Source organism: Chiloscyllium punctatum, chromosome 46 (assembly GCF_047496795.1).
Source record: "Chiloscyllium punctatum isolate Juve2018m chromosome 46, sChiPun1.3, whole genome shotgun sequence".
In the NCBI taxonomy this organism is placed as follows: domain Eukaryota; kingdom Metazoa; phylum Chordata; class Chondrichthyes; order Orectolobiformes; family Hemiscylliidae; genus Chiloscyllium; species Chiloscyllium punctatum.
Genome location: NC_092784.1, coordinates 56,594,707 through 56,611,954, shown reverse-complemented (window position 1 = coordinate 56,611,954; position 17,248 = coordinate 56,594,707). Strand labels below are relative to the sequence as shown.

The window sequence follows — 17,248 nt, the reverse complement described above, 5'->3', positions numbered from 1 at the left end:
ACAACTTCAAAATAATCTCTTGCCTTTGGGTTCATGTGGCTGTAGCATAGAAGGCAGATAATATATAGTTTTTCAGCAGTACTGTACGAATCATATACATTGGACAGTATAGGATTGCCAAAACCTCAGTTCATGCTTTGCAAGGCTGCATTGTCCCGCTATGGATGATGTTCTTTCCTATTTGACTGCTGCCAATCCAAATGATCCATCCTTTCAGTTTTGCCAGCATCCCATAATCTATCCACTGTGACTAATCGCAATCCTCTCTCTGATTTCCCCCTTCCTGACTGCCAATCTTTGGACTTGCTGCTAGCCCTCAAATCACTCCAGCTGCTGATTTCTCAAGCCAGGCATCTTGTGTGGCATTGAGCTACATCAATCTCACCCCAGCACCATGCACCAGCAGTGTTTACAGCAAATCCACTGCAAGTGCTTCAACCAAAATGGCTATTTCTCAGAGTCGAACGGGATTACTCCTCAGTCAGATCAAGAGAGACAGCCTTTAGTAAGGGGTCCTAGCTGAGTTAGTCAAGGGGAGGATCTGCTATTGGGACCAGGGCTTGAAGTTTAATTTAGATGAATGTGAGGTGCTGCATTTTGGAAAGGCAAATCAGGGCAGGAGTTATACACTTAACGGTAAAGTCCTGGGGACTGTTGCTGAACAAAGAGGCCTTGGAGTGTCAGTTCATAGCTCCTTCAAAGTAGAGTCACAGGTAGACAGGAGAGTGAAGAAGGCATTTGGTATGCTTTCCTTTATTGGTCAGAGCATTGAGTATAGGAGTCTGCTTGGGGTGCTGAGAGTCAACGGGTATGTGCCTTATATGGTTCAAGGATTGAGCCCCAATGAGTCCTGCAGGCACAATGCAGGGGTGAGAGAACACAAGATATAAAGACGGTAGTGGAGGAGAGATGGTAATGCATTGGAAGGCATGCAGCAGGTTGCTCATTGACAGTCACAACCACCTGGCTTTGTCGGTGAGACAGAGCAACATGATGGTTAGCATGGCTTAGCTATAGCCTACACTGGGCAATTGGGGGAACAGTGACACTCCGTCAGATAGACCTCGGAGATGGAATGATGCCAAGGACGCGTAGCCTGTGCAGTTTGGTTCTGAAACATCAATGCATTTACAAATGGGCTTTAGTATTTGCAATGAGGGGATAGCAAATGAACTGTAATTTAGATTAATGTGAGGTGCTGTATTTGGAAAGGCAAATCAGGACAGGAGTTATACGCTTAATGGTAAGTCCTGGAGAGTGTTGCTGAACATAGAGCCCTTGGAGCATAGATTCATAGCTCCTTGAAAGTAGAGTCACAGGTAGATAGGATAGTGAGGAAGGCGTTTGTAATGCTTTCCTTTATTGGTCAGTGCATTGAGTATAGGAGTCTGCTTGGGGTGCTGAGAGTCAAGGGGTATGTGCCTTATATGGTTCAAGGATTGAGCCCCAATGAGTCCTGCAGGCACAATGCAGGGGTGAGAGAACACAAGATATAAAGACGGTAGTGGAGGAGAGATGGTAATGCATTGGAAGGCATGCAGCAGGTTGCTCATTGACAGTCACAACCACCTGGCTTTGTCGGTGAGACAGAGCAACATGATGGTTAGCATGGCTTAGCTATAGCCTACACTGGGCAATTGGGGGAACAGTGACACTCCGTCAGATAGACCTCGGAGATGGAATGATGCCAAGGACGCGTAGCCTGTGCAGTTTGGTTCTGAAACATCAATGCATTTACAAATGGGCTTTAGTATTTGCAATGAGGGGATAGCAAATGAACTGTAATTTAGATTAATGTGAGGTGCTGTATTTGGAAAGGCAAATCAGGACAGGAGTTATACGCTTAATGGTAAGTCCTGGAGAGTGTTGCTGAACATAGAGACCTTGGAGCATAGATTCATAGCTCCTTGAAAGTAGAGTCACAGGTAGATAGGATAGTGAGGAAGGCGTTTGTAATGCTTTCCTTTATTGGTCAGTGCATTGAGTATAGGAGTTGGGAGGTCATAATGCAACTTTACTGGACATTGGTAAGGTCACTTTTGGAATACTGTGTTCAATTCTGGAATGTTATGAAACTTGAAAGGGTTCAGAAAAGATTTATAAGGATGTATGGAAAATAAACAGCATGAAAGCATGGGAAGGGTTGAAGCATGAAGACCACTGGTGACCTGTGGTCTGTGGAAGGCAGGATGGGATAAGAATAGAGGAATTCTCTTACACCAATGAGCAGAGTAAGGTTAAGGCTGAAAGGTCACTATGGCGAGATGAGATAACAGTTAGTAAAGGTAGTCTCCCTGTCTAGGTCCATAAACATTTGGGACATGATATTAAATATCTAATTAATAGTTAGTAGAGTTAGCTTGAGACAAGAGACTATTGTAATAGATGGAATAGCTAAATATCAATCATGACAGGTTAGTCTGGAATGGAAGATCACTGTAGCAGAGGTGATAATAAATATCTAACCATGACATTAGAATAACATTAAGTAGAATGTACAACTAAAGAGATAATGGGAACTAACATCACTGGTTTATTGTGTAGCTAGAGTGAGGTACTTTGATTAATATAGTTGGACATGCTGATAAGCTAACAGAAACATGATAAAAAAAGATATACAAAACTACGGATCCTGAGGTTCATGGGCATTCAAGAATCTGCTTTCTCAGTGTCACAGTTTTTTGTTTCCAATAAAAGACCTACTTCTTGAAAAATTCTCTGCATCTCTTGGTGATTCTCTATATTTTCTCCACAACAGACGCTGCCAGGGTTGGAAGGTTTGAACTCTGGGGAAAGGCTGAATAGGCTAGGGCTGTTTTTCCTGGAGCATTGGAGGCTGAGGGGTGATCTAAAAGAAGTGTATAAAATCATGAGGGGCATAGATAGGGCGAATAGCCAATATCTTATTCCCAGGATTACAGGAGTCCAAAATTAGGGAGCGCAGGTTTAAGGTGATAGAGGAAAGATTTAAAAAGGATGTAAAGGGTAACTTTTTCACACAGAGGGTGGTGCATGTATGGAATGAGCTGCCAGAGGAAGTGGTAGAGACTGGTACAAATTACAACATGTAAATGGCATCTCGATGGATATATGAATAGGAAGGGTTTAGAGGGATCTGGGCCAAATGCTGGCAAATGGGACTAGATTAGGTTAGGATATCTGGTCAGCATGGACGAGTTGGACCAAAGGGTCTGTTTCTGTGCTGTACTGTCTGAGAGCACTTGGCCTGGTGTTCAGCTGGTCTTCAAAAATGGTACAAGTGCTGGGAGTTCTGGGAGGTCCCCACACTATCTTCTACCCAAGTGGGATGGTGGGATTAGCAAAACACCTTGGTGATGCTGTGCTTTGGTAATGAGGTGAGCTTCAGAGAAAAACACTGGGGAACACAGAGAAACCTTCCATGAAACTTGCCAAAATTAACACCAATCTCTCAACCCAAATTCTCTGAATCAAAATACTGCCTTGACACCTTGTGTACTAAAAGGTAAAATTGTCATAGTTTACCAGATTATAGGGCTGCAGCCTGATTAGAGAAAATAATGACTGGTGATGGTTTAACCTGAAGTTCACCGTGTCTTAGTCAAGGGGAGAGATTGAGAAGGAGAGTCCATCATGGTTACCTCAGCCACTGTGGGAATTGTGTTGGCAGCACCAGCCATCCAGCCAACTGAGCCAATCAACTCTTGCCTTGAATGCTATCTTACATTAAAAAAGGATCTCTTTACCTCTATGTAAGGTGAACAAACAGTCTTAGCTTCATCAAGGGCGATGAGAACAAATGCAGTCAGTGAAGAATCACTTTCTGATCCCTTGACTCCTCCCTAAAGGAAATCAATATGCAAAACAACAATTAGACATCTCAATCTGGCACTTTTCCACATAATGACTTGAAGAAAACAGCTCAAGTAAGACCAAAAGCAATCATTAATTTATTTCTGGAGTTCATGATTTAGCAAAGGTTGGAAAAGAGGTTTAGCAAAGGTTTAAAGGCTACACAAGGAAGATATTGACACCAAAGTATCTGTAACAAAGGTCTTCATAATAATTCAATGCCTCAAATTCGTCTCATGGAACAACTTGCCCATTTTAGAATATCAGACATGCTGTTTGAATCCAAGAATTGAACAATTTAAAACAAAAACTCTGAGAGAAAATTGTCACCTTGGCATTTATCTTGGTTTATGAACAAGCCATCAAAAGGCTACAAGTTAAATGCCTTACTAAAAACTTGCATTTATAAACACAGAAACCTTCACATTTGAAAAATATTATTGAGGATTTGCAACATAGAGGGGAATGGAAAAGCTATCAAGGAAAAGCAAAGAATGTAATGATGGAATTTAAAGTGGGAAAAGGAATGTTATTCCTCAAGGTTGCATCGGTCCAGGAGGCAGAAGCTCATAGGAATATAGGAACAAGGAATGAATTAAGGAATACGGGGGAAGTGCAGGTAAGTGGCATTGAAATGCCCATCAGCCATGATTGAATGGCAGAGAGAACTCGATGGGTTGAATGGCCTTACTTCCACTCCTATGCCTTACAGTCTTAGGAACAGTAGTAGGTCTTTCAGCCCCTCAATCCTATTCGACCATTCAGTGGGATCATGGTTGACCTGAATGTTTAGAGAACATTGTTCGATGGTGAAGGGCAAATAATAAAGGGGTGGCAACAAAACATAGGAGTTAGAGTGAGATATGTCCAAGGAAACATTCACGAGGTGGAAAAGGGTAAAGGAAAGGATTAAGAGAAGTTTTAACAAAGGTGCCCAAAATCTTTAAAAGTTTTGATAGAGTCAATAAAGAGTAGATATTTCCAGTGCCAAGAAGGCCCACAGCAGAGTCTTTGAAATAAGAACCAGCAATAAACAGGAATTTTGATAACGTAATGAGATTTCATGATCATGGAATGCTCTACCCATGGAAGTAGATTCAACTGTAATGACCAAAAGAGGATTGGAGGAATAGTTGAAGGAGATAAATGTGGGAAAGAGCTATGGACTAGAACAAACTGTATAGTTCTTTTAGTGTGCAAGCATTGGTATGATGCACCAAATGGCCTCATTCAGTCCTGTCTTGCTTTATGATTCCATGACTTAATGACTTAGTTTCGTCAATGTAACCATCTAGAATGATGAAGAGTGAAAAGAAACATATTGCGTACAATCATCTCTCCATGAATGACAGGACTATCTTCTCTGAAGGAACCATCAGGCTTCTGTTTATTTAATATCAGCCACTTTGCAGCTCCACATAAAATATCAGGCTGAACCATGATCAAATTATACGACATTGCAAATACTTTCACCACATAAGCAGTCAACCTACAGAGAAAGAAATGCAACATTTTAAGGAAGGGTCTGACAAGAAACAAATTTTCCAGAGTAAATTGAACTGAAGAATCATTTTACACCGAACAATTATCATTGCCACAATAATCATGATCCAGGGAATAGATACTGAATAAATATTATTTAATCCAAATCTGTATTCTTTCATGGAAATCAGCTTTTTAATGAGAATAGAATGCTTGTAGAACACTTTCCCAGAAGCCTTCCTCTCTTCCCTCTGCAGCACTCTCTAAACGCTAAGTCTGACTAAAATTCTGGATGGAGGTTTGCTCGCTGAGCTGGAAGGTTCATTTTCAAACGTGGGTTCATTTGATGTAACAGCCCTGTTCACATCCACCAACATCAACCTGGCCAAGTGAAAATGAACCGTCCAACTCAGCGAGCAAACCTATATCCAGAACCTCAACCTGAGCTACAAATCTTCTCAACACTCTCTGACTAAGATTTTGCTTGGGAGCAAATTACTGCAAATGCTGGAATCTGTATTGAAGACGAAAAGGCTTGAGGACACAACAGTTTAGACAGTATCTGTGAAGAGATGGGATGGCACAGTGGTTCAGTGGTTAGCACTGCTGCCTCACAGCGCCAGGAACCCAGGTTCGATTCCAGCCTCGGGCGACTGTCTACACGTTCTCTCTGTGTCTGTGTGGGTTTCTTCCCACAGTCCAAAGATGAGGAGGTTAGGCTGAATTGGTCATGCTAGTGTTAGGTGGATTAGTCAGAGGGAAATGGGTCTTGGTGAGTTACTGTTCAGAGGGTCAGTGTGGACTTGTTGGGCCGAAGGGCCTGTCCCCACACTGTAGGGAATCTAATCTAAAATATCAATGGGTGGCACAGTGGCTCAGTGGTTAGCACTGCTGCCTCACAGCGCCAGAGACCTTGGTTCAATCCCCACCTCAGGCAACTGTCTGTGTGGAGTTTGCCCATTCCCCCCATGTCTGCGTGGGTTTCCTCCGGGTGCTCTGTTTTCCTCCCACAGTCCAAAAATGTGCAGGTCAGGGTGAATTGGCCATGCTAAATTGCCGGGTAGTATTAGGTGAAGGGGTAAATGTAGGGGAATGAGTCTGGGTGGGTTGCTCTTTGGAGGGTCGGTGTGGACTTGTTGGGCTAAGGACCTGTTTCCACACTGTAAGGAATCTAATCAGAAAGCAAGCTAACATTTTGAGTCTAGATGAACCTTCACCAGGACTCTTCACCTTCTCAGTTCTAGACTTGAAACATTAGCTAAGATTTTGGTCACCCAGCCTGGTAATCTCTCATATGAATTAGCTTGGGAGGTTTCGTTATGTTCAGCAGATATAGGAAGTATCACTTACATTGGTTCAAAGGAGATTAACTGTTTCAGAAGGGACAAATTGTGGGAGGTGGGGTTGTAATGCGAATAAATCTGTACTAGCAACCCAGAACCCCAGACCAATGTTAAGGGGGCATAGATATAAATCCAATCAAGGCAGATGGTGAAATTTGAATTCAATAAAACTCTCAGCTAATGCAACTGCTGTAGAAACCCATCTAGTTCACGAATATTCTTTAGGGAAGGGAAATGCGCCAAACTTCCTGAAACGTCAGCTCTACTGCTTTCCAATGCTGTCTGACCTGCAGTGCTTTTCCAGCACCACACTCTCGACTCTGATCTCCAGCATCTGCAGTCCTCACTTTCTCCCATACTTACCCAGTCTGGCGTGCATGTGACTGCAGACCCACAGCAATGTGGTTGACTCTTAACTGCCCCCTGGGCAATTAGGGATGGGCAATAAATGCTGGCCTAGCCAGTGACACCCTCATCTCATGAACAAATAAAAAAAAATTGCATGGGAGATTGAAAAAGAATGTGTATATCCTATACGGCTGGTAATGCATTGCAGTTTTTTTTTCACAGCAGTATTATTAGCTGGTAGAGAGAAGCAGGAACATGAAATTAAACCAAAGAGTTCATATCTGGAATGAGCAGCCAGAGGAAGTGGTAGATGCAGGTACAGTTGCAACATTTAAAATATATTTGGACAAGTGCATGAAGGTGACAGGTTTAGAGGGATATGGGCCAAACACAGGCAAAAGGGAATACTTAGTTTGGTAAACTTGGCCAGTGTGGGCAAGGATCTGTTCCTGTGCTGTCTGACTCTATGACTCAATAACTGCAGATGCTAGAGATCAGAAACAAAAACAGAAATTGCTACACTCAGCAAGTCTGGCAATAACTGTGGGCACAGAAATGGAGTTGATGTTTCAGGTCATAGATCACAGAATCCCTACAGTGCAGATAGAGGCCATTTGGCCCATCAAATCTGCAGCAACCCTTTGAAGAACATTCCATCAGATGCCTGTATCCCACATTTACCATGGCCAATCCACCTAACCTGCATATCTTTGGACTGTGGGAGGATACCTGAGGAACTGGAGGAAAGCCGCACAGACACAGTGAAAAAATACAAGCTCCATATAGACCGTCATCCAAAGCTGGAATGGCACCTAGGTGCAGTGAGGCGATGACCCTCCTTCCAGAAGAGTCTTTTTTTGTTGTTGTTTTAGAAGCAGTTTCCAAACACTTTTTGTCCAGTGCATTAAAATCCCACAGCATTTCTGAGGAATATCTAGGGTATTGTCATTGTCAAGGATAACATTACAGGATTACCAGAAAGAGAAAGGTAACATTTAATTTATCAATTTAACTATAACATACCACGTGCTAGGGACTCGACCTGTAAATGCGGCATAGGCGCCACTCGATTGGCGATAAGCCAATTGCTGAGCATAACCTAATGGAATACAAATAATGTAAGAAGAAATTAAACTCTACCAATACTGGAAATATGAAATATGAAAACACAATATGTTGGAGAAAAAGAGTAATCCAGTACAGCATCACAGAAACCAGAAAATACTGGAAGACAGCACGCCTCTAGAAAAAAAAACAGACCAATTAAAGCCAACTCCAAGCAGAAAATGAAGAACTTTATCAAGTCCCTCAAAAGGCTCCTTCATCCATTAAATAAAAGCAAGCTACTGTGGATACCGACAATCTGAAACAAACACAGAAATTGCGAGAGAAACTCAGCAGATCTAGCAGCATCAGTGGAGAGAGAAACAAGATTAGTGCTTCGAGTTTGATACGACTGTTCTGCAGTGCTGAAGAAGGAACTCTGAAGAAGGGTCACTGGACACAACATATTAACTCTATTTCTCTGCAGACCTGCTGAGTTTCTCCAGCAATTTCAATGTTTGTTTCTTCATCCACTTCTTCTAAGATCCTAAGAGGCTACCTAATCCTAAAATAGGTTAGTAATAAAGGTTTCCATGGGAATCCAGCAATGTGTGCAAAAGACAGAAAACATCCCGCTTGTTCTACACCCCTCCCCCACCACCCCTCATTCTTGATGTTCCATCCATGCCACTATAGCCATCCCATTGTCCCTCATAACCCAGTGTTGGTCAATGTTCATGCTCTCGCCTCATACACTTGTGTCAAACAACTTCCCCATAGTCCCTCACAAATCCCAGGTCAACCTATACCCATCTACCCATCTCCAACTCCCACATCAGGAATTCTCTAAATCCATCTGGCACATGTTAATATTTGAATCTGCAACATTGAATGAAGTGTGATTAGACTGTAATGAGGGTAACAATGAGCAGTAAGCCCAGTTAATGGACATCTCCCCATTCTCCAGCAGAAATTTCACCAGAAAATACGACTTGTTGGTCTTGAGATCGAGAAAGGCTTTGTTCGACTGCTCATTCACAGAGCCAAAGAGATGTACAGCACTGAAACCGACCCTTCAGTCCAACTCATCAGTGCCGACCAGATATCCCAACTTATCTAGTCCCACTTGCAAGCACCCGACCTATATCCTGCCAAACCCTTCCTATTCATATACACATTCAGATGCCTTTTAAGTGGTGCAATTGTCATTCAACCGTCCCAAATTTATCACCAAGATGGGTTTTCCCCCATAGTCCATTTTGTGTTTGATATCTGCTGGAGCAATTCTGATAATCTCGACATGCAACAACTTGTAAAATTCAATTTCCAAAACATGACACTCCTTACCTTAGCAAACTTGAAATTAAAAAGAGCGAGACTTACCTCTTTGAATGTTGCGCACTGAAGTTTCTCGATTATCCATACCCACTCTTTCCCATTGCATCGTTTTGTCCAGAAAGTTGGTGACAATCACTCCTGGGGTTATTGATGCCATGTTCTGCTCTCCACAGCCAGTGGGAACTCGAATTAGATGTTTCAGCTTCGCTCCATCGATGGAATTTTCAATTGTTTGGGCTAAAACATCTCCTGTTTTGGAAGAAAATATATTTGGAATTATGAAATAAAAACAAAAACTGCTAGAAATGTTCAGCAAGTCAGGCAAAATATGTGGGTGAGAAAATCATTTTGATTTTGCATCAGAAATCAGTCTACTTGTTTTTATGTACGTGAAAGGATCAGTTAAAAAAAAATAACATAAGGGAAGACCTGTCAAAAGGGAAATCAAATTAAAGCAATTCATCTTTTGATTCAATATGTTGTATCCTTTCAAAAATTAGGCCAAGGATTGTAGTACCACCCCCACATTATTTCCATCTTTTAATGCATTTCTAACTTGTTCCTCTCCTGTTTTTGCTTTTGTTTATTATTCTGCATGGTGACAACTTGTGGGGGAAAAAAGAAACCACTCTGCCTGCCCACTACTTAGTCACAGAAGCCATGCCTGTTCTTGGCAAAACAGAGCCTACCCATAATACCTCAACATGACCACAACCAGCAGGAACTAAACAGCAAACCAAGACATGATCTAACCAGCTTCCAGACTGAAGGGATACACTCCTTAGGTGATCTGATAACAGACTTCCTACATCACAATAGCATCACCGTTCCTGAAGCTCCGAGGGCATCCTCCGTGTCCTCAGGTACTGAAGCCCCCCAAAGCCTACCTAGACTGACTAGCACCCAGATATCTGACACGAATGCACACCACCCTGCAGACCCATTGGAACCAGGGTACTGGACATTAGCACCTGCTCTAGCAGAGGAATGGAACATCCTGTTACAATTATTACCTGATTGCTACTATTGGACAACCAATTGTTTTCCATTGAATGTAATTTAGTTCATATTGTCTTGTAATTAAAGCTACACTACTGTAACACTACTGTAACACGATAAAAACTATCTGTATCTCCAGTGCAGGGATGAGAATCTGTGAATTAACTGTGCACAGCGTCAGTTCTGTACCAGTCCTGACAATTTTTCTTCCCCATGATGTCTTGAGAAATAAACCAGTATTTGTCAATTTCACAAGATCTCTGTGTGGCCTCTATTTGTCATTGGATGATTCTCTGACACATCTTTAACTATTAAGTAATCTCTTCCTTTGGGTGTATTATCATTCACCGTTACCCAATCTATCACAGACTTTCCTTTTGGTTCATCCCCTATCCCCACTCCATTACACCTTCTTAAAAACCAGTAACATCTTTAACCTTTCCCAAGTCTGATGAAAGACAATTAACCTGCAATGTTAACGCTGTTTTCATCTCCATATATGCTGCCTGACCTGCTGAAAATTTCTGAACATTTTCTGCATTTAGATTTATATCAAACATAAACATAACCAAAATCAGGTTACAGTCATAAAACTGTTGCATTAAATATCAGAAAATAATTCTCCTCATTTACATCCACAAATGGGCGGCACGGTGGCACAGTGGTTAGCACTGCTGCCTCACAGCGCCAGAGACCCGGGTTCAATTCCTGCCTCAGGCGACTCTCTGTGTGGAGTTTGCACATTCTCCCCGTGTCTGCGTGGGTTTCCTCCGGGTGCTCCGGTTTCCTCCCACATTCCAAAGATGTGCAGGTCAGGTGAATTGGCCATGCTAAATTGCCCGTAGTGTTAGGTAAGGGGTAGATGTAGGGGTAGGGGTGGGTTGCGCTTCGGCGGGGCGGTGCGGACTTGTTGGGCCGAAGGGCCTGTTTCCACACTGTAAGTAATCTAATCTAATCTAAAATCTTTGATTTCTTTCACTTTTTCGCGCAGAGGGTGATGCGTGTATGGGGTGAGTTGCCAGAGGAGGTGGTGGAAACTGGTACGATTGCAACATTTGAAGGGCATCTGTTAGGTGTATGAATGGGGGAGGTTTGGAGGGATATGGGCCGGACGCTGGCAAATGGGACTAGATTGGTTTGGGATATCTGGTCAGCATGGACAGTTGGACCAAAGGGTCTGTTTCTGTGCTGTACATCTCTATGACTCTATGGCTCTCTTGGAAGAAATCTTCAGGCAGTGCTCTGGTTACAAACAGGTTCTGTGTCTGAGTACATCCGCAAAATTGATTTGTACGCAAGTCAGAACACAATATATTACAATATAAAAATGGGACATCAAGCAACTGTTCCCATGTTGAATCTTTCAAACTAATATTAATATACCTCTCTATGAGATTGCGTTGAACACTCAGTGACTGCCTGTATTGCCAAAATGCACTTTGAAAATAATTCCTATAGCTTGTAAAAAAATAAAAAGTATAAAATTGCAAATGGTTATTTGCAAAATCTAACCCCAGTAAGACGATAAACTCATAAACCCTATTTTTAAACAGATGACTTTTCACCTTACTTGCAGAGGATTTATAGAATCTAACAGAACTAGATAAGAACATCCATCCAGCTGAGCCTCTGTCAGCTCTTAGGTAGCTCTTACCTCTTGTAAGCTGAAAATAGGGTAAAGCGGAGGAGCATGATTTATATGGGAATAAGTATTGCCATTTTTCGTAAAAGTGAAATCCTCTTCGGATTAGCGAGATAAAGTGCTAATGGGGGTCCTTCGTAAAAGCGAAATGGCATAAAGTGAACAGTCAAAAAGCAGGGGACACCTTGATCTACAAGGTCTCATGTCCCTCTTTGCTCATTGCCCCTTTCCTTTTCTCCCTGTCCTGTCATCTTCTACTGTTGCTAAATGCATCTGCTTCTACCATTGTGACACGCAAATAAATCCAGCTCACACCAACTTGTTGCGTGAAAAATTTATCTTCTTGGCTCTTCTGTGGGAGTCTGGAATGTGTTGCCTGGGAGAGTAGTTGAGGAAAGAAACTTCACAACCTTTAAAAAGTACTTGGAAGAACAAATGACATTCAGGGTTGCGGGTGTAGAGTGGGGAAGTGAGATGGGTGTAAGTGGTATATTTTTGGTAATACAGACTTGATGGACTGCAGGGCCTTTTCTGTACTCAATAATTATCTTAAATCCATGTCCTTCAGCTACTGGCTTCTCAATCAGGGAAAGGAAACAGTTACTCCTTCATGATACTGTCAAAATTTTATTTTTTATACGACAGCTAGAAACATTAGTCAGAAATTATAAGAAGGATCATAATGTTTACAAATTAAAATGCATTTTCACAAATTCATAACATATGGCAGATTTCACACAATTTCCTTCAGGAAACATTTTTCTGTTGCCAACTGTTTCGATCTCAAGAGTTTTGTCCTGAGTAGGTTCACAAATTTTTAATCTCAAAAAGGAGTCCCGCCTTGCAGTTGAAGGCAATAAAAAAAAAGTACAGGAAGAAAATGGCCTGCTTCTGCACTGAAACTGTCCATGATTATGACTTAGACGTGGTGGGACCCAAAATCAAAATCACACATTATCTTCTGACATTGGAAAATATGTTTTATCAATGAGAAGAGAGCCATAAAATATCACTAAACCATGTTACCCAGAGTTAAAAGTAAAAGGAATGAAATACTGTCAAACTTTCGCACTATGTATGATAAGAAGGAGCTCTAAGATCTTGAGATAGCCCTACAAAGGTTAAATCATTACATGATAAGAAGGAGCTCTAAGATCTTGAGATAGCCCTACAAAGGTTAAATCAAATAAATTTAACTTTCTATCCAAGTCTCATTTCCACAGTTTGGTCCAATTTAAAAAGTCCGTGGTTAGGAGTGGGAAATAATTAACTACATTAGACACTTGGTAATATTTTGCTTAAATTTTGTTACAAAGATAAATTGATGAGCAGAAAAGTTATTATACTCACATAGAACATTGTCTAGGCCATACTAAAGAGCACTGTACAAAGTTCTAGTCTTCATGAATTTCCATCACTTTCAATGTCTGCTCAATACATCAAAAACCAAACTGAATAATTATTGTAAAGGTGGAAAACTCATGTTCTGCCATTTTAATATTACAAATATTCATGTGCCAGGTAAATTCAAGTAATGTGCTTGCCCTTTAAGCACCAACAAAAACTGCCTTGGATTGTTTGACATGATATAACCATAATCGCAATCAACGTACCTTGAACACTGATGAACGACAGTGGTTCCGTATTTGGAACAACATCATCTGGGATTTTGATGTTGATATCAATTGTTTGTTGCCTACCTAAATTGAAGGAAGAATATATTGAGTTATCAAAAGCAAATCTTTCAGTTAAATCATTGTTTTTCTCTGCAACCATTGGTTTTTGCATTTGTTTCCTATTGGGGCTTGTGAGTAAGGGAAGTTGAGACCAAAAGGAGTTGCTGCAATTCTAAGAGTGGAAGTCTAAAAATCGTGCAAGCTCAACCAGTAAATCAAAATAGGAATTTGGAAGTATGTGGATCCACTGCCATAGGCAAACTTGAGGCAACTACCTTAGGAGATTTAAGGAAAAACTGGCTGGGTTTATGAGAAAGAAAGGTGCAGAACATTGGGCTGACAGAATGAAATGAAGAAAGACAGGACCCAATCACATGGAGAATAAATACTTGTATGCACCAGTTCGGCTGGGTGCCCAGTTTCTGTTATCTCACCCTGCTGCCGCAAGACTTTTGACTTGTAAACCTTCACTTTTTTTGCTCCCTTATTTGATACAAGATACCACTGGATTGTGCACTATTGGTTAAATTAATACGAAAAATACTCATCTTTCAATTCATTACTTCACTAAATTATTTCTACTCAAGGTGCAAGATGTTGTTGTTCAGAATCATACTTTTTTTTCACCTCTACTGATCTCAGAGGCACTTGTGCTATCCACCTCAATAGTGAGCATCTGGCACTGTATTTCTGAAAGCAACTATCCTCAATGTGACAACATGAAGAATCATTTTCTGATTTTGCATACTCAGTTGTGAACCTTACCACTGATGCATAAAAAGGCATGCCATCTGTGTAATGTTTCAGAATTTTCTTTGCATCTATGACATGTTTCCAAATGCTAATTTATAATCCCTCCCCTCTCCCCATTTGAGAATGCTGCTTAGTAGGTTATGCTTGTCCCTTTGTTTTAAGGAGCTGCATGTGTTATCTCAACTCAAATCATGACATTTGCCAGTGGCTCAGTGGTTAGCACTACTACCTTACAGCACCAGGGAGCTGGGTTCAAATCCCACCTTGGGGCAACTGGCTGTGTGGAGTTTGCACATTCTCCCCGTGGCTGTGTAAGTTTCCTCCCACAGTCCAACGATATGCGGGTCAGGTGAATTGGCCATGCTAAATTGCTCACAGTGTTCAGGAATATGTAGGTTAGATGCATTAGTCAGGGGAAAATGTAAGGGAATGGGTCTGGGTGGGTTATTCCTCTTCGGAGGGTCAGTGTGGACTTGTTGGGCTGAAGGCTGTGTTTCCACACTGTAGGGATTCTATAGATTCTTTGCAGGGTAAAAAGCTATGTTTCAGCATAACTGCATTGAATTCCTTCCCTCAATGCCTGAGACTGCCGCAGGCTACTCATAGCCTTGGCATACTCTTTTGGCTCTTAGTTGTGCATCCAACACTGCACCCTCTCTATCACCAAAGTCACTCTATGATACATGTCTATCTCTGTCTTGTCTTCAACTCATCTGCTGCCGAACCCCTCATCCATCCATGCATCTAGACTCCAACTGTTGGAATGGTACATAGGCCAGCCTCCCATTTTGTACCCTCCATATCATTAAATTCATCCAAACTTCTGCTGTCCATATCTGAACACACACAAAAGTTACATTCACCAAAGAGTCGCTGACATGAACTCCTCAACTGTCAACACCCCAAGTCACTACAGCTTTGATGCTCCTTATCCTTGTAATTTTCTCCAGTCCTGAGACCTCCCTGGGTGTGTCCAAATGAGCGCAGAGTGAAATGTGTATCTCTGTTTTTAGAAATAACACTAGACCATAGGAACAGAAATTAGGCCATTCAACCGATCGAGTCTGCTCCACCATTCAATCATGGCTGATAGGTTTCTCAATCCCATTCTCCTGCTTTCTCCCTGTAACCTTTGATCCCCTTAACAATCAAGAACCTATCTGTCTCTGTCTGAGATATACTCAATGACCTGGCCTCCACAGCCTTCTGTGGCAATGTATTCCACAGCTTCCCCACTCTCTGGCGAAAAAAGTTCCACCTTACCTCCATTCTAAAGGGTCTTCCCTTTACTCTAAGGCTGTGCCCTCGGGTCCTAGTCTCTCCTCCCAATCAAAACATCTTCCCAACTCCATTCTGTCCAGGCCATTCAGTATTCTGTAAGTTTCAATTATATCCCCACCCCCCCCCCCCACCCCCCCACATCCTTCTAAACTCATCGAATATAGTCCCAGTGTCCTCAAATGTTCCTTTTATCTCAAGCCTTTCATTCCTGGGATCATTCTTGTGAATCTCCTCTGAACACACTCCAGCGCCAGTACATCCTTCCTAAGATACGGGACCCAAAACTGCTCACAATATTCCAAATGTAGTCTGACCAGAGCTTTCTAAAGTCTCAGAAGTACATTCCTGATTTTACATGCTTGTCCTCTAGAGATGAATAACAACATTGTATTTGCCTTTCTAATTACCGATTCAACCTGCAAGTTCACCTTCAGAGAATCCTGGACTAGGATTCCCAAGTCTCTTTGTATTCCAGATTTCTGAATTTTCTCTCCATTTAGAAAATAGTCCATGCCTCTATTCTTCCTATCAAAGTGCATGATCTCACACTTGCCCACATTGTATTTCACCTACCACTTCTTATCACACTCTCCTAACCTGTCCAAATCTTTCTGCAGCCTCCTTGCCTCCTCAATGCTACCTGTCCCTCTACCTATATTTGTATCATCTGTAAACTTAGCCAGAATGCCCTCAGTTCCTTCATCCCGGTCATTAATGTATAAAGTGAAAAGTTGTGGTTCCAACACTGATCCTTGAAGAACACCACACCAAGTGGGCGGCACAGTGGCTCAGTGGTTAGCACTGCTGCCTCACAGTGCCAGAGACCAGGGTTCAATTCCCACCTCAGGCGACTCTCTGTGTGGAGTTTGCATGTTCTCCCTGTGTCTGCATGGGTTTGCTCCGGTTTCCTCCCACAATCCAAAAATGTGCAGGTTAGGTGAATTGGCCATGCTAAATTGCCCGTAGTGTTAGGTATAGGGGGATGGGTCTGGGTGGATTGCGGGTCGGTGTGGACTTGTTGGGCCGACGGACCTGTTTCCACACTGTAAGTAATCTAAACCACTATTCACTGGCTTCCATCCTGAGAAGGACTCTTTTATCACCACTCTCTGCCTTCTGTCAGACAGCTGCTATTGTTTTGACAACTGCTTGTCATTAAGACATAAGCAATGGAGAAGAATCTAACCTTTGGGATCCAATTCAAAAGTTTGCACAGGACAGTCAACTTTCTTTCCCTCTGGCTACAGGAAAGAAAAACAGAATGAAGTGCGTTAGTCTGCTCCTTAGTTTAAGTTTAAACTAGCATGCTTCATTAGCTTAAAGCATTTCACAAGATAATCCCTCCACCTGCCCCAACATTCTGTGCATCAGTGTCATTATCATCCACTTTGAATAATGCCATCCCCCCCAATCAGGAAACACATACACCTTTTTGTCTATTCTACTGATAGAATCCCTGAAATTGACAGGACCAACAGCAGCTAGCATATTTCCCAAACTAATCTTACAAC

At 41.9% G+C, this 17,248-nt stretch overlaps 1 protein-coding gene across 1 annotated transcript in view; it reads right to left on the bottom strand.

Annotated features, from left to right (window-relative positions):
* The window catches only part of LOC140468136 (complement C3-like), a 116,107-nt gene that overhangs the window by 50,831 nt on the left and 48,028 nt on the right, over nt 1-17,248 (bottom strand). Inside the window, exons 22-27 of the mRNA XM_072564332.1 lie at nt 16,924-16,978; nt 13,641-13,727; nt 9,432-9,635; nt 8,028-8,103; nt 5,161-5,320; nt 3,726-3,821 (exon numbers count right to left, since the gene is read on the bottom strand). Of these exons, the coding sequence (XP_072420433.1) occupies nt 3,726-3,821; nt 5,161-5,320; nt 8,028-8,103; nt 9,432-9,635; nt 13,641-13,727; nt 16,924-16,978 (678 nt within the window). The remainder of the gene's footprint in view (nt 1-3,725; nt 3,822-5,160; nt 5,321-8,027; nt 8,104-9,431; nt 9,636-13,640; nt 13,728-16,923; nt 16,979-17,248) is intronic.